The sequence below is a fragment of the Scylla paramamosain genome, chromosome 36, assembly GCF_035594125.1.
Source record: "Scylla paramamosain isolate STU-SP2022 chromosome 36, ASM3559412v1, whole genome shotgun sequence".
In the NCBI taxonomy this organism is placed as follows: domain Eukaryota; kingdom Metazoa; phylum Arthropoda; class Malacostraca; order Decapoda; family Portunidae; genus Scylla; species Scylla paramamosain.
The window spans coordinates 8,951,908-8,974,701 of NC_087186.1; the positions used below are offsets into that span (position 1 = coordinate 8,951,908).

The following is a 22,794-nucleotide window of genomic DNA, read 5'->3' on the forward strand; positions in this document are numbered from 1 at the left end:
TGTGTGTGTGTGTGTGTGAGAGAGAGAGAGAGAGAGAGAGAGAGAGAGAGAGAGAGAGAGAGAGAGAGAGAGAGAGAGAGACTTTCTCCGCCATTAACAAGTGGCAACGTCCTGAAAGAAATGAAGATAAAACAAGAATGAAGAAAGTTCCAAGTCCTCCCTTTTCTTCTCGTGCAGCATTCCATTCAGTGTTGTGTTGCGCCGCCTCACCTGTGTCTGGCTGCTCACTGGCTTAATCCACACTCACTCTCTCACTTACTTGGTCTTCTTTTGTTGTCTTGATCCACACTCACTCACTCGATCACTTTGTCGGTTATTTGTCTCAGTCCACGCTCACTCATTGACTCACTCATTTTGTCTTCTTATTTGTTGCCTTAATCCAAACTCACTCACTGTCTCATAGTTCAACTCATTCGCTTTCACTCTAATTTACTCATGTCCTTTCACTCGCTCGCTTATTTACTACACATATACTGCCACTCTTATTTACTGATCTTCAATTCACTCACTCACTCACTCGTACATTTATTTCATTCACCAGCAGAAATGTATTATTGACATCTTGAATTTACGAGTTTATTTTCATTACGGTAATTCATCCGCTCCGAGTTTTGAGTGAAGTTGTATAAAGTTTGATGAGAGAGAGAGAGAGAGAGAGAGAGAGAGAGAGAGAGAGAGAGAGAGAGAGAGAGAGAGAGAGAGAGAGAGAGAGAGAGGACGCGTTTGAATTGGGAAGTTGTTATTTAGGTATGTTGTGGTTCCCGTGTCTGTCTGCCTGCCTGTATTTATTGTTTATGTATGTATGTATGTATGTATGTATATATGTGTGTATGCATGTCTATTTACTTTTCTATCTCTTCTTCCTCTACCTCCTTTGCATTTACTATCCTTCATCTCGCATCATATTAACTAATTTCCAGCAACCAAACTCTCAAGGCTAAAAGATCTAATGTTGTTCTTCATTTGTGTTCCTTAGTGTATCTCAGCGCTTACCACTCCCACTCCTCTCCCAGTCTCGCCATGTTCCCAGCACTAATACCACCTTACCTGTGTTTTCTGATGCCTAGGCCTACACTGGAACGGATGTGTGTGTATGTTTGGGGGATTGTGGGAGGGCAGGTGTGTGTGTGTGTGTGTGTGTGCGTGTGTGCGCAGATGGAAGAAGGAGGTATTTTATGCATTTTATGGTGGGGGATCGTGAGGAGGAGGAATAGACTAAATAATAAGGGAGGAAAATTTGCAAGGAAATACGTGCAAATGAAGACCTTGAAAGACGTTTGAATAGGGAAAGAGGAAAACAGGAAGAGCGATAGCAAGATAGGAGGCTTGGGAAAGTAGAAAGGTGGCAGGTGATCAAAGATAGATTAAGAGAAGTCATGGATGTACAAGTAGAAAGAGAGAAGATGACAGGGAGATGGATGGAAACTAAGGATAGGGAAGGAAGTGGAGGAATGAAGGGGACAGAATGGAAGAAAAGGAGAGAGAGAGAGAGAGAGAGAGAGAGAGAGAGAGAGAGAGAGAGAGAGAGAGAGAGAGAGAGAGAGAGAGAGAGAGAGACTTGAATATTCACCAACACGCACGCACGCACACACACACACACACACACACACACACACACACACACACACACACACACACACACACACACACACACACACACACACACACACACACACACACACACACACACACACAGTAATTAAAGTGAAGTGGTTATGTTAGAATCTTTTTTCATTTCCGTGTGTGCCTTCCGGGAATGCTGAGAGAGAGAGAGAGAGAGAGAGAGAGAGAGAGAGAGAGAGAGAGAGAGAGAGAGAGAGAGAGAGAGAGAGAGAGAATCTGTTTTATTACGTGTATTGTTATTTTGTCGTCTAATGTTTAATGTTTAATGTTTTGTAACAAGTGAACCATTTTGTTTTATTGAGTTTATTGTCCAGATGGATTTTAGTGGCCAACGTGTGTGTGTGTGTGTGTGTGTGTGTGTGTGTGTGTGTGTGTGTGTGTGTGTGTGTGTGTGTGTGTGTGTGTCCGCCCCACCACTCACGTGTCTAGCCTGTGTCCAGGGGAGGCAATGGGCTGAATAGGGCTAAATAAATGATAGTGCTCGCTTGTGCCTCGCCTCAGTCTGTCTGTCTGTGTGTCATGTCTTGGGGAGAGAGGAGAGGAGATGGAGGTGTGGTGAGGGGAGAGAGAGAGTAGTGGATTGGGAAAAGGGTAAAGTATGGAAGAGAAGGAGAATTGTGTTGTTGTTGTTGTTGTTGTTGTTGTTTGTGATGTATGTATTACCTGCTTGTTTAGTGGGAGGGTTTTAACTTTGTCGTGTTTGTTATGGTTGTTCAAGTTTACGTGCTTGTTTTCATTGCAAGGAGAGAGAGAGAGAGAGAGAGAGAGAGAGAGAGAGAGAGAGAGAGAGAGAGAGAGAGAGAGAGAGAGAGAGAGAGAGAGAGAGAGAGAGAGAGGTGGTCAGGGTGTTTGACCTTGAATGAAAACACTTGGTGGATCTTGTTGTTGTTGTTGTTGTTAATTTTGATACTGAGAAAACTGGAGGAGGTTGCGGGAGAGAGAGAGAAAGAGGGGGCGGGGAGCGGGGGGGATACGTTACTCTGAGGTGTGTGTTGCGCCACTAATCCTAAGGTGTAAGGTACATCAGTGTCTTACCTGGCTTGAGTACCACCTGGCCTTGGCTAATGACTCAGGTGCCTAACTTCAAGGACGATTTCCGGAAAAAAAGGGGAAAAAAGGGGGAAAAAGTCGTACGCGTCTTTTCCTCTGGGTGAAGGTGTATAGGAGGTGAATCATAACGACCCGCTTTATATATTCTATCTTTTTTTTTTTTCTTTTGTCTGAGCTCAAGTCATTGTGTGTAATTTGTTCCGTTTTCTTTTTTGTGTTTACCTTCAATTCGTGTCTGAGATGTATGTAATGGTATGTAGTTGATTTTATATTCTATTGTTACTTTTTTTCTCCAATGTGTCAATAAGAAGAAAAAGAAATAAGAAAAAAAAAGAAGAAAACTATTACTACCTTTTGTCGTTTAACCTTTCATTCGTCGTTATTGTGCGGGCTCATAATCACAAGAAAAAACAAACAATACACAGCAATAACCAACATAACATCATCAATACGAGCAGCGCATTCCCCGTCAGCGCCACCATCAGGTTCCCGCGTGCCGCTGCAAAGGTTAGGCGCCGTCTGTCATCCGCCGCAACCATCAAGGCTTCTGTCGCTGGGAACATTCCACCACTAAGCAACTGGTCGTGTTTTTTCCCCTCTGTCCCCTTGCTGTGGCCTTGACGAGGGAGAGGCAAGGGAGGAGGAGGAGGAGGAGGGTGTCACGTGCTGTCCCCTTACTCCTTTCGTCCCCTCACCGGGTATCGAACTGGATTAGGGTTGTTGTTGTTGTTGTTGTTGTTGGTGGTGGTGGTGGTGGTGGTCGTGATAGGGTGAGGTGATGAGCGATGTGTTGTATGATGTAAACTTTGTGTGTGGTTTGTTTCTCTCCCCTTGGTTCACTTCACTTGACTTGTCCTACCTGCTATCTTATTTATTTATTTTACTTTATTTTTATCGGGTCGCGCCTATCTGCCCTCTTTTCTCTTTTTCATTCAATTTCCCGTTGTTTTCTATTCCTTTTCCGCCTCCTTGAATTACATGCCCTCTCCTTTTCTTCTCCCTCCTTTTCCTTTTGTTCGGCGCGATTCGATCTAATCCTCGCGTCGCCAGAATACCAAACCAATCACTCACTCCGTACCTTTCTCTTCCCTTCCGTTCTCTTCTCGCTTATCTTGTCTCCTCATCTCTACCTTCCCTTCTCATTCGTTCTCATCCATTCCTTTCCCTTTCCTTCCCTTCCCATTCGTTCGCATCCCCTCCCTTCCCAATTGTTCTCATCCCTTCCCTTCCCCTCCTTTCCCCTTTCCCTCCCCTTCCCTTCCCCTTACCCACAAGAAACAGACAAGCAGCACAGGTAGCAACAACAGGTGGCTTGCCGCTAACACATTACACCTTTCTACCTTTCTCCCGTCCCGGCGTGTTGCGTTGCCGCCGCGAGGGACACACACACACACACACACACACACACACACACACACACACACACACACACACACACACACACACACACACACACACACACACACACACACACACACACACACACACCTGAGCTGCCTGCACGGTGGCACTGCTGTCGGGTTAAAAAGAAAAAAGGTGATGTTGGTAAATAAAAACAAGAGTAACGGGTTCAGCCTTTGTGCCCTTGGAGGAGGAGGAGGACAAAGGAAGAACAAACAACGAGGGAGGAGGAGGAGGAGGAGGAGGAGGAGGGGGGAGAAGAAGAAGAAGAAGAAGAAGAAAGCATTATAACAAACGTGGTAGAAACAGTAGAGGAGGTGGAGGTGGTGTTGGAGGACGAGGAAGAAGAAAACATAAAGAGGAGGGATGCAAAGAAAGAACAAAAGATAATAGAAGTAACAAAGGGACAAGACGGAAGAAGAAATAAAAGCAAAAGAGGAGGAGAACGTAATGATGATGGTGGGGGTGGCGGTGGCGGTGGCGGCGGTGGTGGCGGCGTGGCGAGAAGAGGCGAATAGCGGGAACAGTTACACGGGGAACGGTAGAGGGACTGCTGATTACATAGGTGCCCTTTATTAAGAGGGAGTCTGTTGCCGCAACCTTGTATTTTCAACGCCACCCCGCTCCCTCCCGCCAAGTGTGCGGAAAATGTGTGCTGGGGCGAGGAGCAGGCGGCGGCGGTGGTGGTGGTGGTGGTGGTGGTGGTGGTGGACGAATAGGAGAGAACGAGAGAGGTGGTAGTGGTGGCGGTGGTGGTGATGGTAACAAGAATAGGATATGGTGAAAGAGGAGGAAGAGGTGGTACTGAAGGAAGGAGGCGATAAAGAGGAAGAGGTGGAAGTTGTAGTGCAATAATAGAATATGATGAAAGAAAAGGAGAAAAAGGTACTGAAGGAAGAAGTCGATAAAGAAGAGGATGAGGTAATGGTTGTGCAAGAATAGGATATGATGATAAAAGAAGACAGGGGGAAGAGAAGGCACTGAGAGAAGGAGGCGATGAAGACGAGGAAGTGATGTGGTGGCACAGAAATGGGTTGTGATAAGATGAGGAAGAGAAAAGAGAACACTGACCCCAAGAGGAAGAGGAAAAGATGAAGTAATAGGTGATGGGAAGGGAAAAGAAGGCTGAGGAATGAAGGCATGAAGAGGGGGAGCAAAAACTACCACACCGCAGGAGAAAGGGAGCAATAAATCGAAGTCTCGTGGATGTAGTGTGAAGGGAGGGCGTGAGTGAGAGGCTGAGGCGGCGGTGGTGGTGGTGGTGGTGGTGGTGTTGGCGAAGCAGGTCCCACGGCAGTTCAGGTGAGGCAGGCGTGGGGAGTGATTGGTCGGGCCCTGGATTACCTGACCAACATCTGTAATGGACTGTGTGTGTGTGTGTGTGTGTGTGTGTGTGTGTGTGTGTGTGTGTGTGTGTGTGTGTAGCGGTTCTGGGAGTTAGTTGTATGGCTGCGGTTTGTTTTGTGATGAGGAAGAGACTGAAGAGGAGGAGGAGGAGGAAAGAAGGAAGAGAAATAGGAGGAGGGGAGGAGGAGGGAGGTATGGGAGAAAAAAGAGGAGGAAGGGAAGGAAGGAAGAGAAATAGGAGGAGGAGGAGGGAAGAAATATGAATAGGAGAGGAGAATAAGGAGAGGTTGGTGGTAGTAATGGTGGTGGTGGTAGTGGTGGTGATGGTGGTGGTGGTAGTGGTGGACGATGACAGGAATAAGAAAGATTATGAAATGAGAAAGAAAAGATAAATTGAAGTGATAAGAAAAGGAAGGAAAACAAATGGACAAGAGATGAAGCCAAACTAGTGATGAGAACTGAAGGGGAGAGAGAGAGAGAGAGAGAGAGAGAGAGAGAGAGAGAGAGAGAGAGAGAGAGAGAGAGAGAGAGAGAGAGTTGCCAGTTTTCATTAGAGTGCGTCAGATATTAAATGGACGTGAGGGGAGGTGGAAATGAAAGAAGCAGAATGAGAGGATATAGAAAAAAAATAACAATAAATAAAGTAAGAGAAGAAATGTCTGTCTTTTAAAAACGAAACAGGTCGGAGTAAATAGAGTAAAAGTGTCAATGTCAAACTTAAAAAAAAAAAAGTGAAAATAGCATGAAATTAAGAATTAAAAGGACGCATGCCTGGCTTGTAATCTAAAAAGAGAGAGTGAGAGGAAGAGGACAGGAAATTAAAGTAAGAGGTGGAATGCAACCTTTAGAACGAAAATAAGTGGAGACATGGAAACGAGAGGAAGAGAAGGAATGTTAGAATTTAAAACGAGGAAAGAGGAAAAAAGGAAGATGGAGGAGGCATGATGGAAAAAAAGAAAAGAGGAGACATGAAAACAAGAGAAAGAGGAGGAATACCAACCCTTAAAACCTGAGTAATAACAAAAGGCACTAAAATAAATGGTGAGAGAAGTGGCAGCCTTGTGAAATAAAGAGAGAGAGAGAGAGAGAGAGAGAGAGAGAGAGAGAGAGAGAGAGAGAGAGAGAGAGAGAGAGAGAGAGAGGAGGAGGAGGAGGAGGAGGAGGAAGAGAACACGAAATAAGAGTACGAAGAGAAATGCCAACCTTGATGAGGGTCGCGTCAGGCAATGTCAACACCACTTGTCCAGCGGGGCGGCAGATTGGCACCCTGCCCGCACCGCTCTGATCCACCCTCATCCGGCCCCACCCACTCACCTCGCCGATAAATGATGACGCACAAGCCTCTAGGGAGCTGGCTGAGTTACCTACTGCTGGTGAGGTGAAGGAACCCGCCGCAGGAGTGGAGGGATTAGCATAGAAAGAGTTATTGAAGAGTAGGAGTGAAAGAACTAACTTTTTTTTTTTTTTTTTTTATGTTGGAGTAGGATTATTGGAAGACTAGGAGTGATAATGATAGATGATATTGGTAACTAAGGAATGCATGTACTTTGATGTGTACTGATGCGGGAGTGGTGGAGAAAGAGGAGGAGGAGGAGGAGAAGAAGAAAAGAAATAGAATACTAGATAATAGCCTTTGGCCCTTACGAGACTTGGTAAACTAAACTATCTAATGTAAACTAACTAAAGTGAGAGGAGGAGGGGGAGAAGGAGAAGAAGGAATAACACCACCACCACCACCACACCACCTCTTTTCATCAGGGTAGGAAGGGGAGAAGAGTCGTGGTGAGTCGTCCCTTGACCCACAACCCTTTACATTTCCCTCAGCTTAAATACTGTCATGGGTACGACACCTTAATTGCATGTGTCCGCAGCGCGTTAGGCAGAGAGGAGAGGAGAGGAGGGTGTCATGCAGTGGTGGTAGTTGTGTGTGTGTGTGTGTGTGTGTGTGTGTGTGTGTGTGTGTGTGTGTGTGTGTGTGTGTGTGTGCGCGCGCGCAATGTTCTGGTGTTCTGGTAGTGTTGCTTTCCCAGGCTTACATTACTTTTGTGTACTTATATTACTCATGTGCTTATGTTGTACGAATTGTTCACTTGTGTGTTTCTACCTGTGCAGTGCTGGGTATAGAGTTTACCTGTGTTTGCGCTTCTCAGTCCCGTGTACCTGTGTAGTGTTGCACCTGTGTTTCATACCAGTGTTCCTGTCTTCCTTATCTGTATTGTCTCTGCACCTGTGTTTCATATTTGTTTTGCGTGCAGTATCTATGTTCCGTACCTGTCTAGTTTCTGTACCTGTATTGCATACCAGTGTTGGCATTGTGTATGCAAATTGACGTGTGTTGCGTGAGTCAGGTGTATTGGTATTCAGCCCGGGGGTCACGGTCACGCCTCCCTTCTGACCTCCCTCTCACTCTCACACTCTCTCCTTTCCTCCCTCCTCTTACTCCTTCCTCCGCCCCTCTCACCTTCCGCCTCTCGTCTCAACTTACCTACGTTTCTTCTTTTTCTTTCACTTTTTTCCCACCTTTACCTTGCTTCCTCTTTCTGCTCTCCTTCCCTCTCAACTTTTATTTCATCCCTTACTAATCTTACCTAAATCATACCTCTCACTCTCACTCGTCCACTCATTTCTCTTGCCGAAATCGTGCCACTGTTTCCTCTCCCTCTCCCTCCCCCTCTCTTCCTGTTCTCCTTTCCCTCTCACCTTTTATTTCACCCCCTCATTTCTCTTGCCGAAATCGTGCTGCTGTTTCCCTCTCCCTTTCCCTCTCCATCTCTCTGTCGGCTTGCAACATCTGTTTTCTCTCGGTCTCTCGGGGATGTAATCAGATTATCCTCTCCTTGTTCCGTGTCACGCCGCTGTTGTGCGTGTGTGTACGTGTGTAGCCAGTCGAAGGTCAGGTGTAGCCACGTGTTGCATGGCGAGGGTTGCGTGGGCGGCTTGAGGGAGGTGAAGGGGACTAGTGTTGGCTGGGTTTTGGGTTCAGATGCGATAGAATGAGTTTGGGAGAGATTGCAATGGTTGTGTTGGGATGCGTGTTTTAGATGGGGTGGTTAAGTATTGTTGTGTTGTGGTTTTGTTAATGATTTGTGTCTTATTTGTTGTGAGATTCTGTGGTTAGTGTTGTTGTCTGTCTATATATCACTTTATCGATCTGTCTATTCATTCATCTGTTTCTGTGTTGGTTAGGGCGTATGGAGGTGCATGGGAGGGGGGAACTGGACACGGAGAGAGGAGAGGTATGAAGGTGTGTGTGGTTGGGTAGGGAAGCGTGTCTATCCATTGTTCTGCGAAAAATTAGATGTCTATACAGATGTGTGATGTGGAGGTCTGTCTCTTTATCTATCTTTCAGTCTTCTGTCTCTGTGTGTCTGTCTGAAGGGAGGGAGGGTCAGGTGTGGGTGGGGCGGGGCAGTGACAGCGGTGCGGGGCGCGGGTTGTGGGAGGCAGGGAGGGTGTGCCGTGTGTTGGCTCCGTGCCAGACCACTACCCTTGGAAGGTGCGGGTGTTTATTATGCTTGAAAAAGAAAACATGGCTCGGGGAAAGTGTCACTGTGCCCTGCTGACATATATATTGCGTGTTTATCTTTGAGGCAGGGAAACTTTGACCTTGTGACCTTATCCTGTGATCTTATCCTATGACCTTATCCTATGACCGTGCTTGTCCTTAAATGTGTAGTGCAAGGTTTGGCAAGAACAGGCCATGCTCACCTTGCTGCCCCCTCCAGTACTTATTTCCATGTCCTCCATTCACTGCCATGCCTTCTTTCCCTGATATTCTTGTTTTAAAATAAATCTTTCTTTTGCTAACTGTTTTCCTCCGAATGGTTACTGTGATGGTACTTTTCTCGTGCTTCACTTGCTTGTATTCTTTTGTTTTGGTGCCTTATTTCGATTACTTTTAAATCCGTGAAAGGTGAAAGTTACTGGGTTTTGTCTGATTTCAGTGATAGTTTAGCAAGATGCTTCACCATCAGTAGGAGAAAGAACACTCATGAAAATCCGATCAGTCATCTCTATGGTCTTTGGAAATATATGTAATGAGGGCTTAGTGTTTCAAAATACAGTGCTTATTTGCGGAGGGAGTGTTCTCATTGATACGTAATACTGTTTTCTCCTGGGTGTGTTTTGATTAAAAATAATTTTCTCTTCATCCAATAATTACGACTTAAGGGAAAGGTCATTGTGTTCATGTTGCTTGTTAATGCTCGTGTTTGGTGTCAGTGGTAGTACAGTGTTTAATACTGATGGCGGGGCTTGTTCTCATTGATACCTGATACTGATTCCTCCTCCTGGCCGTGTTTTCATTAGATCATTGCTTCGCCCTATCTAGTAATTGCTTAGTTTACAGCGTTCATGTTTAGTAATGCCCCTGTCTGTTCTCAGTTGGTAATGCAGCGTTTGTTGCTGATGGCTGGGCGTGGCCACAAGTTTTCATCAGAATATTACTTCCCTTCATCCATGCAGTAATTGCGAGTTAAGGCATACTTCATTGTGTATGCCGCTTGTTAATGCCTGTGTGTGTTCTCAGTGGTACGTGTAACACATGGTTTATTTATTACTCTGATGTCTGGGCGTGGTGACAAGTTTTCATCAGAACATTACTTCTCTTCATCCATCCAGTAATTACGAGTTAAGGCATACTTCTTTGTGTGTGCCGCTTGTTAATGCCTGTGTGTGTTCTCAGTGGTAATACAGTTTCTCTTCCTCCAGATAGTGTCAAGTCCAAGGGAGTATCGCATCAGTCATCAAGATGCCGAAAGCGGTGAGTACCATGCATCTCTTGTTCTGGTTTGCCTCCGCTTGATTATGGTGACTTGGGGGACGTAGGATCAACCTGTTTAGAATTGCTGGTGAATTATTGAGGTGCTGAAACGAAATTAAGTGAAAAAAATAGACCAGAATTACTAATGGATAGATATTGAGGTGAAATGAAGTGAAAAATGAAAGTTTGAAATGGACCTCGTGTGTGTGGTTGGGGGGCGGTACGGAGATTAACTACAGGGAATCAAACACATGGGAAAAAAAATGAAGATAAGAAAAGAAAAAAAAATCCTCAGATGGCTGGTTGTGTAGCTTATGGAGTCGACGCACGTCACTGATTAATACACTGAACCAAGGGCGTTGTTTCGAAACGCTGAACACTTTTTCCGTTGCAAGATTGGAGTGGCTGGAGAGTGGGCGTGGGGTTGGATGTACAGTGATGGGCATAAGTCTGCACTGCACTGCCATCCATGTTAGTGTTTTCTCTCGGTTACAGTTTTCTCTCATCTGCTTAGTAGTGTTATGTAAAATTGCCAGGTGATTCATTACCCCTCACCTGAAATTAATACATTAAAATACCAGCAGTTCACTTATCGCTGATATATTATATTTTCTTTTATATCTTTGTTATCTTAAAACAATTTAGTTGTTACTGTCACTATTTTAACCTACCATGAGAGTTGCTTTGCACATTTTTTAGCGACGTCATGACCGCGAATGACCGCGATGTTGCGGCGCATTCCCTCGCCCCCATTCGCCCACCACTTTTTTTTTTTTTAATCAATCAGTCAAGGGAGTTACGACGAGGGGAATGGTAAACACGGTGGAAGTAAGTGTGGAAGTGGTGTACGTGTGGAATGTTACTCGCCTCCACCTCCCCACGTGTTTCCTGTACACCTTATCAAAAACATTGTCATAAGGGCCAGCCAGTCTACTGATATTTGTTCCTCTTTTGTGTTCCTCGCGACCATGACTTTACTGTACCCGTTGACCTTCACAGCGCGGCGCGGATCCCCTGTGATGGCATGGCGGGACCCCCTTACGGCGGTGGTACTGTATAGGATGTTTCCACGGGTGGAGGCGGAGTTGAAGGGGGCGGTGGGGGGCGGGTGAGACAACGGGATATATTTCAGACAACTCAGCATCCTGTCTCGATTTGATATGACAAATGTAGTGAGCGTTATTGAGGCTCTGAAAGGGGTTGACTTTATTCTAGTGATATTTTAAAGACTCGGTGTTGTTAGTGTTGGAAAAATGCGCATGAGAACCCTTCTGATTATCTTGGTGGGATTTGGAAACAGTCTTGGAGATTAGAATGAAGCGTCAGATTACGGGTCTGTTGGACAGCGAGGTGTACATAATTTTTAGCGATGTTTTAAAAGAATTCTGCGTCATCAGTGTGTGAAAGGCCCTTTAGAACCTGACTGAAAACTATCGTGGAGAGAGACTGAAGGAGCAGAATACAGGTCTCTTAGATATTGAGGTTTTTAAGGGTGTTTACATTATTCTAGGGACATTTTTAAGGGTTCTGCGTCATCAATGTGTAAAATACCCTTGAGACCCTGCCATATTGGTATTGTAGGCTTTGGAAATTGTTTTGGAGAAAGAGAGAATGAAGCGTCTGAATAGAGGTTTTCAAGGGTTTTACATAAGTTGGCAATACTTTGAAGATTGCATCATCAGTGTAGAAACGATCCATAAAAACCCGCCTGATTATCTTTGTGGAGAGAGAGAGAGAGAGAGAGAGAGAGAGAGAGAGAGAGAGAGAGAGAGAGAGAGAGAGAGAGAGAGAGAGAGAGAGAGAGAGGCTTCAATACGGGCCTGGTGGATATCCTGGAATCGGGGCGGGACTGGGCGGCTTTGGACATCGTGGTGGTTTGCTCACGTCAGCAGGGCACCTCGCAGCGCGGCGGCCTGGCATTGTGGCGTGTGGCGTGTTTTTGTGGCTGCGGGGAAGAGTGGAGGGGACATAAACTTGTATTGGTGGGGATGAATGGTGACGGTAAGGCTCTTGCTACCACCACCACCACCACCACCACCACAATCTTCACCAGCACCACCACCACCACAATCTTACCATGCAGGGCCTAAACTTACCTTTCCTTGCGGCGCCTCACTCCGTCTCAGCGTGCGCCAGGGAATTATCCCCGCCCCCGGGCGTGACGAGCATCCGGGTTACCCCTAATTACTGTATCTAGGTATTCCCCAGATACTTATCTATCTACCAGACCGCTAGGGAGGATGCGAGGGTGTAGGGTAGGGAAGATGCTCGCTATTTGTACCTTAAGTCGAATTCGGGTACAAAAGTTTATAGGTAAGCATGGTTGACATTGTGCTGGTTAGATTGAGTTCAGTTACATTATATTAGATTAGAAAACAGGTAAAGTTAGGCTAGGCAAGGCATAGTAACTTTAGATTGGGTTCGGTTAGGTTAGGTAGGTAAGATAGGGTGAGGTTCGGCTTGATTGGGTTAGGTTGAGTTAAGTTTGATGCTAGTTATGTTAGGTTAATTTGAATTGTTAGGTAAAGTAAGCTAAGTTAATAAAATAAGCTAAGTTGGTTTAGATTGGGTTAAATTTGAATGTTGTTTTGAGTTTGGTAAGTAAAGTAAGCAAGGTTAATTTCGTGTTAGGTTAGGTGAAGTCTTCCTTAGCGTTGTTCTTGGGGCAGAATCGAACGAAGGTAAAGAAGCCACTAGCAAAACACTAACTAGGACACCAGGAGGTCAGGGGGATCATGGCGTTTCTGAATAATAAACGCAATACAATAGCAGACACGTGGCGAGGGTGAAGGAGGCGTGAGGTGTGAGGGCAGGTGTTACTTTCACTGATAACGTCATGGCGGTGTTGTGATCCCCTGAGAAGAGGAGGAGGAGGAGGAGGAGGAGGAGGAAAAAGAAGACGAAAGAGGAATAATAGTAGTACTGGTAATAATGAGAGAAAGGGGAAGAAGAAAAATAAGGAATGATATTAGTGATAGTAGTAAGGAGAGGCGGATGATGAGAAGAGGAAATAACAACAACAACAACAACAACAACAACGTAGAGTAGCAATAAGGAGGATGTGGTGGAAGGAATGCAGGAGAAGGGGATAGAGAAATGGGAGGTAAGGGAGAAGAGATGGAGAGACTTGAAGTGGCACGGAGGAGAAACAAACAAGAAACAGACAAGTACCACACAGGGAGAAACTGAAACACACACACACACACACACACACACACACACACACACACACACACACACACACACACACACACACACACACACACACGGCTTAGTGGTATTGTGTCGTGTTGAATTTGGGTGAAGTGGAGAGAGAGAGAGAGAGAGAGAGAGAGAGAGAGAGAGAGAGAGAGAGAGAGAGAGAGAGAGAGAGAGAGAGAGAGAGAGAGAGAGACAAATCTGATAAAATAGTAAAAAAGCGAAAGTTCTCAGCGTTTTATGGCTACTACTACTACTACTACTACTACTACTACTACTACTACTACTACTACTACTACTACTACTACTACTACTACTACTACTACTACTACTACTACAACACAAAAATCGTAGAGGCCAAAAAATAAAACGCCATTATCATAATTTTATTTATTTTTTTAACGGATAATGTTTTCTTCTTTTCACCGGACATCAAGGACACAAGAGGAAGAGGAGGAGGAGAAAGTGGAGGACAATAATAAACAGCATGACTTGTTTGTTGATCGTCGTCACAAACAGGAATGGGAAAAGGGACACACACACACACACACACACACACACACACACACACACACACACACACACACACACACACACACACACACACACACACACACACACACACACACACACACACACACACACACACACACACACACACACACACACGGTGCTGCCCTCCATCTGTGTGTGTGTGTGTTTATTTGAGTGCACATGCCCCATAATGCACTGGGGTGTGTCATCACCACCCAGACATCACCCACTGACCCTTTAACCCCACCCATCACGCCCACATCAACACCACATACGCCCACACACACACACACACACACACACACACACACACACACACACACACACACACACACACACACACACACACACACACACACACACACACACACACACACACACACACACACACACACACACACACACGATTTTCACCACACCTAACCACACCTTCCCTACTCCACCCACACGTACACCCACCCAGGCCCACACCACCCATGTTCACCCACGTATCTTTCTTTCCCTCTTTTTATTCTAGGCCCTAATGTTCCCACCCACACCTCCACGCCCATTTCTTGCAAGCCCGCTTATCACAGGCCCAGCCCACTCACCTCCATATCTGAAATGTCCGCGAACTGAGAGAGAGAGAGAGAGAGAGAGAGAGAGAGAGAGAGAGAGAGAGAGAGAGAGAGAGAGAGAGAGAGAGAGAGAGAGAGAGAGAGAGAAATGGCTAACAAAATACGATATGAGAAAACACACACACACACACACACACACACACACACACACACACACACACACACACACACACACACACACACACACACACACACACACACACACACACACACACATAAAAAAAAATCCTTATACGTCTGTATAGGAAGAAGAATATAACGAATACTATGAACAAAAGAAATCATGACATGTTTTCTAGTGAATTTTGATTAGCTTATGAAGAAGTAGAGGAGGAGGAGGAGGAGGAGGAGGAGGAGAAGGAGACATGAAAAGAAATCCGCAAGAGAAAAAAAAAGCTGCAGTAGTAGTAGTAGTAGTAGTAGTAGTAGTAGTAGTAGTAGTAGTGTCTAAAGGTCGTTCTTCCCAGCCTTGAAGACCTGTATAGAACCTGTATAGCGAGTCTGGGTCTGGCTATGACCTGTTCTACCATGTTCTCTTACCTGGCAAAGAGCTGTGTATAACAGGAAGGCATTGCTGCGGGACACGGGAGGAGCAGAGGAAAAGGAGGAAGAGAGAATTTTTTATGTAAGAGGACCACTGGGCAAGGGAAAAAAAATAGCAAAAAAAAAAAAAGACCCACTTATTGCCAGTTCCCATAAGATGTCAGATAGGATGGTAAAAACAAATAAAATATGGGATAAGTGTCTTGAAACCTCTCCTGAAAGTTTAAGTCATAGGAAGGGGGAAATACAAAAGCAGGCAGGAAGTTCCAGAGTTTACCATAGAAAGGGATGAATGATTGAGAATACTGGTTAACTATTGCATGAAAGAGGTGGACACAATAGGGATGAGATACGACGTGGAAATAGAGGAAGAGAAAGAGGAGGTTGTGATATAAGAAGGATGAGACTAAAGAAAACTGAAAGATCTGGCAACATTGGCGGAATTATGAAAGTGTGTTGAAGAAGAAGAAAAAAATGATGGAGAAAGAAGAAACGAGGCTGTGGTGCTGGTAGTAGTAATAGTAGTAGTAGTAGTAGTAGTAGTAGTAGTAGTAGTAGTAGTAGTAGTAGTAGTAGTAGTAGTAGTAGTAGTAGTTGTTGTTGTTGTTGTTGTTGTTGTTGTTGTTGTTGTTGTTGTTGTTGTTGTTGTTGTTGTTGTTGTTGTTGTTGTTGTTGTTGTTGTTGTTGTTGTTGTTGTTGTTGTTGTTGTTGTTGTTGTTGTTGTTGTTGTTGTTGTTGTTGTTGTTGTTGTTGTTGTTGTTGTTTTAACTTATTACTTTTGATTGATTTGGATAACTGAGATGGAAATGTTGTTGGAGGAAGAGGTGTAATATGAGGTGGAATAAGAGAGGAAGACGAAGATTGTAGCCGTGGAAGAGTAGAAAGAAGAGTAATAATAAGAGGAAAGTAAGGATGAGTAAAAAATAACCGTTGCGTGCTGATGGGAGTGCTTCGTGTAGTAATAAACTATGTTAGGAAATTAATAATGAGTCAGACCTCATACGTGGGGCGCATACACTCCTCGTCATTATGAGAGAGAGAGAGAGAGAGAGAGAGAGAGAGAGAGAGAGAGAGAGAGAGAGAGAGAGAGAGATTAGGTTCTTTCGTGACGTCGATCTCAACCTGTTTTTGAGGTCACTTCCTCCACCGCTCTGTCTTCTGTATGTCTGTTCGTCTGCCTGTCTCCGAGTCTCTCTCTCTCTCTCTCTCTCTCTCTCTCTCTCTCTCTCTCTCTCTCTCTCTCTCTCTCTCTCTCTCTCTCTCTCTCTCTCTCTCTCTCTCTCTCTCTCTCTCTCTCTCTCTCACACACACACACACACACACACACACACACACACACACACACACACACACACACACACACACACACACACACACACACACACACACCAAAAAAAAAAATAAATAAATAAAAAAAACTGAGTCATTCCTGCAAATCATCAGTACACGTCTGTATGTATACACTAATTCACATCACCATTACCTTTACCTGCACGTGCCAGCTCCCCTCCATAAAAAGTCATTAAAGGGGGGACTATACTAGTGATGCGAAACACTCATAATTTGTTTACAGGTGTTCTCACGTGTGTTAATTGCAGCCACCTTACCTTGAACGATGCCTGGGTTTTAGTTTTTAGCATTGCTGGTGTCCTTAGTGTGATTGTGTTACGTGTTGGGTTGGTGTCATCATTGTTATTAGTGATTTTGAGTGTGTTGTTGTTGTTGTTGTTGTTGTTGTTGTTGTTAATGTAATGTTTATCTTATAGGTTAGCATTGATTTTCTCTCTCTCTCTTAGAGAGAGAGAGAGAGAGAGAGAGAGAGAGAGAGAGAGAGAGAGAGAGAGAGAGAGAGAGAGAGAGATCTTTCTTCATTTCCAAAAGTTGAGATGATCTGTCCTCCTCCCTCTTCCTTCCTTCCTTCCTCCTCCTCCTCCTCCTCCTCCTCCTCCTCCTCCTCCTCCTCCTCCTCCTCCTCCTCCTCCTCCTCCTCCTCCTCCTCCTCCTCCTCCTCCTCCTCCTCCAGTTCCCTTCCCTTCCCTTCCCTAGTTTCTTTTCCACTTTAATCGATTCCCTTGGCAATTCTCTGTATTTTCTCCCTTAACTTTTCGTCCGTCACCGTGAAAGGAACCATAATCTCTGGATGTATTCACCACGTGCAATATTGACGTCACGACGCGTGTTGCAGCCTCACTCTGACGCCTTTATGACTTGTATATGCCTGGATACCCAAAGGCCATACTGAATGTAAATATATGTTGAACGGAGACTATGTAAAAACTATGTATAATGAATGACTGCCGTGAATAGTAACCATGATGAGTGAAATGTGTGTGTGTGTGTGTGTGTGTGTGTGTGTGTGTGTGTGTGTGTGTGTGTGTGTGTGTGTGTGTGTGTGTGTGTGTTCTTGACCTGTATAATGCTCTCATGCTGGTGGTGGTGGTGGCGGTGGAAGAGGAGGAGGGGAAATGGGAGGAAAGCCAAGGGGATGAAGAAGAGGAAGAAGAGTAGGAGGGGAAGAGAGTTTTAGTGATGATAGAAGAGGAGGCGGAGGAGATACGTAAGGGAAGGTGAAAGGGAAAAGGGTAAAGGAAAGGAAGAGAAGCAGGAGGGGGAGAAGGAGAGGATTTTGCTGAGGGTAGAGAAGGAGGAGGAGGAGGAGGAATTGGAGAATGGTAAGGGAATGAAGGGGACGAAGAAGAGGAGCAAGAGTGGAAGGGGAGAAGGTTCTGGTAATGATAGGGGAGGAGGGGGAGGAAGAAGAGGAGGAGGAAGAGGAGGAGGCTTACAGCACCCTCTCCTCTTCGGGGTTTTTGGGTCGACATAAGTTCCCGTCAGCGTTTGTTTGTTTAGCAATTTTGTTGTTTGTCACAGGCTTGGCCCCCCTTCTCTCTCTCTCTCTCTCTCTCTCTCTCTCTCTCTCTCTCTCTCTCTCTCTCTCTCTCTCTCTCTCTCTCTCTCTCTCTCTCTCTCTCTCTCTCTCTCAGCCATCTAAACTTACGTATTTACATTTATTTTCGTCTATTTTTATTATTTTATTTTTTTCATTGTGAACAGTTCTCTTGACACGCTTTCTGATTTTCTCAGCTTTTCTCGCTATATTTTATTCGTGTTTGTTTTTATTGTTTTCTTTGCACATTTTTTTTATTCTCTCTCTCTCTCTCTCTCTCTCTCTCTCTCTCTCTCTCTCTCTCTCTCTCTCTCTCTCTCTCTCTCTCTCTCTCTCTCTCTCTCTCTCTCTCTCTCTCTGTCTGTCTGTCTGTCTGTCTGTCTGTCTGTCTGTCTGTCTGTGTGTGTGTGTGTGTGTGCGTGCGTGCGTGCGTGCGTGCGTATACTCGTATGTCAAGTAGAAATTTTGTGTTTAGACAGACGGAGAGTGAAATGAGATGGAGAGAGAGAGAGAGAGAGAGAGAGAGAGAGAGAGAGAGAGAGAGAGAGAGAGAGAGAGAGAGAGATGACAAGCACTGGGTCTCATTGTTCATCCTCACAGAAAGGAGAAAATTATACATGAGCCTGATCTCGTGTATAATTTTCTTCTTTCCTTTCCCCTTTTACTCTTGATTTTCCTTTTCTTTTCTCTCACGTCTTCCTTCACCTTCCAGCTTCTCACTCTGGTCTCCTTCCTCCATCCTATTTGTTTACGTCTCTCTCTCTCTCTCTCTCTCTCTCTCTCTCTCTCTCTCTCTCTCTCTCTCTCTCTCTCTCTCTCTCTCTCTCTCTCTCTCTCTCTGCCCTATTTTTTCCGTCCTTTCCTCTCACCACTCCTCCCTCCTTCCCTCCATCCCTCCCTCTCTCCCTTTCCTTCTAAGAAAATAAAACAAGGACTGATTGGATGCAAGTAAAAGATAACTAAATAAATAAAATAAATAAATGAAACAACCTCAAACATGGCCGTTGAGAGAGAGAGAGAGAGAGAGAGAGAGAGAGAGAGAGAGAGAGAGAGAGAGAGAGAGAGAGAGAGAGAGTTCACTTACTATGTCACTTCCTCAATCAGATTAAATAAAGAATTGAAGATAAATTAGGAGGAAGGAGAAGGGAGAAAGCTGTATACCTTATTCAGTATGGAAAGTCGGGAACAGAAGGTTACGTCGCCTGAATCTGAAAAGGACGAAGTGGAAGTAGTGATTGAATAAGACCATTGTGCTGTATTGTGCGCATCATGGTCGCCACTGTTTTGTTCTCCCTCTTCTATCTATCCATCCCTATGTTACCGAGTCCCTTTTTCATCATGTATCCTTCCCTCTTCGTCTCCGGCCCCCCCGCACCCTCCCGATCCTCCAAGCCTCAAGTGCTGACGTTTCAGTGTAGATTACGATGTATTTTTAAACTCCCTCTGAGTGGTTCCCCGAGGCCATTACTCAGGAGCCTAAGATTGTCTTGTCTGTATTTCTCGCCTTTTGATTTATTTTCAACTCTTCATACATGTTGGAGCGGCCGTGACTTTTATTGTTTCGTCAGTAGGTGTAGTCACGTTCTGGTTCACCCCGAGGGACAAGCCTTGAAAGCTAGATGCATGCAGCAGCCCTGGTGGTGAGGTGCGAAGGCGAGGTTTCGTGGTGGAATGGGTCTCCTCTAAGACAGTCCACGTCACATTTTCATGATGTTGACTCATATTGTTGCTGAAATCATCACGTTCAGTTGTGCCCGTGTTGCAGTGTAGTGGGTCGAGCTGTCACGTATCCCAAGTCCCAGAGACATATGCCCTCAATATCCTTGATGGCCGTGACAGGCTGGGCGAGACGGCCAACATCATTTTTATCTTTTGACCAGACAGATTAAGAAACAGTGATTGGTCACATGTTTTAAAGAGAGAATGGCCACCAACACAAACATGGCTATAAATATTCCGCAGGGTTTTCTGGCGGGTTTCTTGAGTGTGCTGTGCGTGGCTCTGCAGAGATTAAAGGCTTCTGGCGTCTCACTTCTCGGCCTCTTATCCCAGAGCCCTCCAGTCTGCTTTGGAGTACCACCAAGACTGCCTCGGGCTGGCACTCGCTTCCCGCCTTCTGCCACCTGTTTCTCTGATAGACGTCAAACGCTGGCTTGTGTTGTGTGTTTGTGTGCCCTTATGGCTCCCGCCGCAAGGCACTGTGACAGGTGGACACCGGTGACAGCCGTCAGGCTGCTGCCTGGTGGCGTGTCAGTTCTGTGACAGATCGTGGCCCCAGCTTTGACTTGCGCCCCTTCCATGGTGCTTATCCCTCGTGGCGTGAGTGAGGGCGTGGTGCTGCGGGCCGCGGACAGGTATGACCCAACGAATGAAAAACTTGCTGGGGGGACGGCGGGCCAGTTACCGCATGTCTGAGGACGATGACGACCTTGAGGCGAGCGATGAGGAGTGCGCCGCCTTCCTGGCCGCCACGGCACCTAATGTTATCCCGCAAGACCTGAACGACCCAGTGCTGACCCTCGGCAACAACCCTTTGCCTCGCCACTGCTCCCACTGCAGGCGTGCGGAGGCACAGGCACGAAACAACAGCCTGCTACGACGGTGGTCAGGTCGCGACCAACAGGTGCTGGACCTGCTGCAAGAGATTATCCTCACCCCGCGGAGACGCTCAGACTTCGAGTTCTACGCCGCCCTCATCCCCGGCTTGGTGAGCGAGTGTGACGTGCCGGGAAAAGGGAATGAGGGGCTTGCTGGCGGCACAATCTCTCTCTCTCTCTCTCTCTCTCTCTCTCTCTCTCTCTCTCTCTCTCTCTCTCTCTCTCTCTCTCTCTCTCTCTCAGATTACACTCATATCTCACGCCACATCAGCCATCCGGTATCCGGTCTGTACTGTGAGATGGATAGTGTTTGCGCTTATGAGGGGACCAGCACAGCTCGTTCCGTACAGGACACATGAACTTCATGAAGGACTGGCTGGCTGGCTAGAGGGGAGGCGTGGAGAGCCTGCATTGTTTTCCCCCTCTCCCTGCTGCATGTCTTCCTCGGTGGCGACCATGCACCAGTGAATGCAAGAAAATAGCTAGCGAGGAGGAAGGAAATATCCCGTGTGGCATGGCTTTGTTACGCAAGAGGCGGCTGGCTGGTGAGCGCGCGTTTCAGGGGGAGAGAGGATAAGGGAGAAGAGGTGGGTGTGAGGGAAGTGGGAGGAAAGGAGGGAGAGGGAGGAGCTGTAGGAGGAAGAGCGACGTCGTGAGTCAGCAACCGCCTCAACGGTCGCTGCCTTGGTTCAGTTCCCCCCTCCTCTCTCTCTCTCTCACTCTCTCTCTCTCTCTCTCCTCTCCCTCCTCCTTCACCCCCACCGGCCCATCCCTCCCGCCGTTCCTTTCTCCGTCACCCCCGCCCACTGACCCCACCCTGTCCTATGTATCCTCCCTCGTGGGTTTGAAGTTCTTTCCCCCGTCCTGTAAACTAAAGTTTCATATGAGCTGCTTTTTGTATTCACTATGACTTGAGAAAGAAGGGCACTGAGTAGTATTTATGTTGCCACGTGCGTTCTCATCTCTCTCTCTCTCTCTCTCTCTCTCTCTCTCTCTCTCTCTCTCTCTCTCTCTCTCTCTCTCTCTCTCTCTCTCTCTCTCTCTCTCTCTCTCTCTCTCTCTCTCACACACACACACACACACACACACACACACACACACACGGGTGTAGTAGGTAGCCAGACATACCTAACTTCTCAGTCACCCCAAGCAGTAATGATAGGAAGGTCCGGGTAAGTGTGGTTTGTTCTTCCTCCCACGCGATGAATGAGCCCTTAGGGATGGATGATTTCATTGTTCCTTGTCTCGTTGGATTAATGAATTCTTACTTTGAGATAAGGCTGTTGCGCTGTGTGTGTGTGTGTGTGTGTGTGTGTGTGTGTGTGTGTGTGTGTGTGTGTGTGTCCGCCATCCGGCCTGATAGCGACGGTGCCCTTGATGGCGGGCACTAGTGAAAGGAAGAAGGGAAGGTGCCACTAACCTGAAAATGTGGACGTGACTGAAGGTTCGCTCTCTCCTTATCACCCTTCCCAGATACCACGTTATGTTCGGTGACGATCATTGCGCACACACACACACACACACATGGTGCGAGCCATCAATTAATAGTATTTCCCTTCTAGATTAGACTTAGCTTTAGGATAAATGTTAAGTATTTCCCCACCTCCTCTGTACATTTTCAGTTTGTTAACTGCCTGAAGAATAAACCGTTTATTATTATTACACACACACACACACACACAGTTATATAAGCAGACTCCTTGTACTGTAAGTGCATTAGACGTTATTTGAGCAGTGAATATGACGCAATACGAGGGTGAGCAGCGCCCCTATGCGTGGGAGGGAATGAGTTTGCCTGGGAGGAGGAAGCTTTCAGTGTATACGACGCACTGAACTGCCAAACCTTCAACGTTCACCCTCCCTCCCTTTCCCTCTTTTACCCCCCCACTCCCTTTACCTGGCGTTGTGCTCTCCTGCTCTTGCACAATTGTCTGATGTGGCCTCTAAGTTTGGGTTGTTCTATGCAGTGTTTGTTAGGGAAGCGTTCTGACGTGGTATACACATAGACACTACGCTCCATGAAAGCACGCTGTCGGAAACTCCATTGTGCTTCAAGGCTCCTCGAATTTCTTAGCGGAACATTTTGAGAGAGAGAGAGAGAGAGAGAGAGAGAGAGAGAGAGAGAGAGAGAGAGAGAGAGAGAGAGAGAGAGAGAGAGAGAGAGAGACCCACTAACCAGCTCATTTTTGTTAATTTTAGTTGGAGTTTATAGTTGTCTGGCATGAATGTGGGAAG

General features: G+C 46.1%; 1 protein-coding gene across 11 annotated transcripts in view; it reads left to right on the top strand.

Annotated features, from left to right (window-relative positions):
* Positions 1-22,794, top strand: part of LOC135090928 (moesin/ezrin/radixin homolog 1-like) — an 81,387-nt gene that overhangs the window by 41,691 nt on the left and 16,902 nt on the right. For 6 of the 11 annotated variants that reach the window (XM_063988130.1, XM_063988132.1, XM_063988131.1 and 3 more), the window contains exon 2: positions 10,132-10,183. In XM_063988130.1, coding sequence (XP_063844200.1) covers positions 10,172-10,183 — 12 coding nt within the window. In that variant the 5' untranslated portion in view covers positions 10,132-10,171. The remainder of the gene's footprint in view (positions 1-10,131; positions 10,184-22,794) is intronic. The other 5 variants (XM_063988134.1, XM_063988136.1, XM_063988127.1 and 2 more) reach the window with 1 other exon arrangement.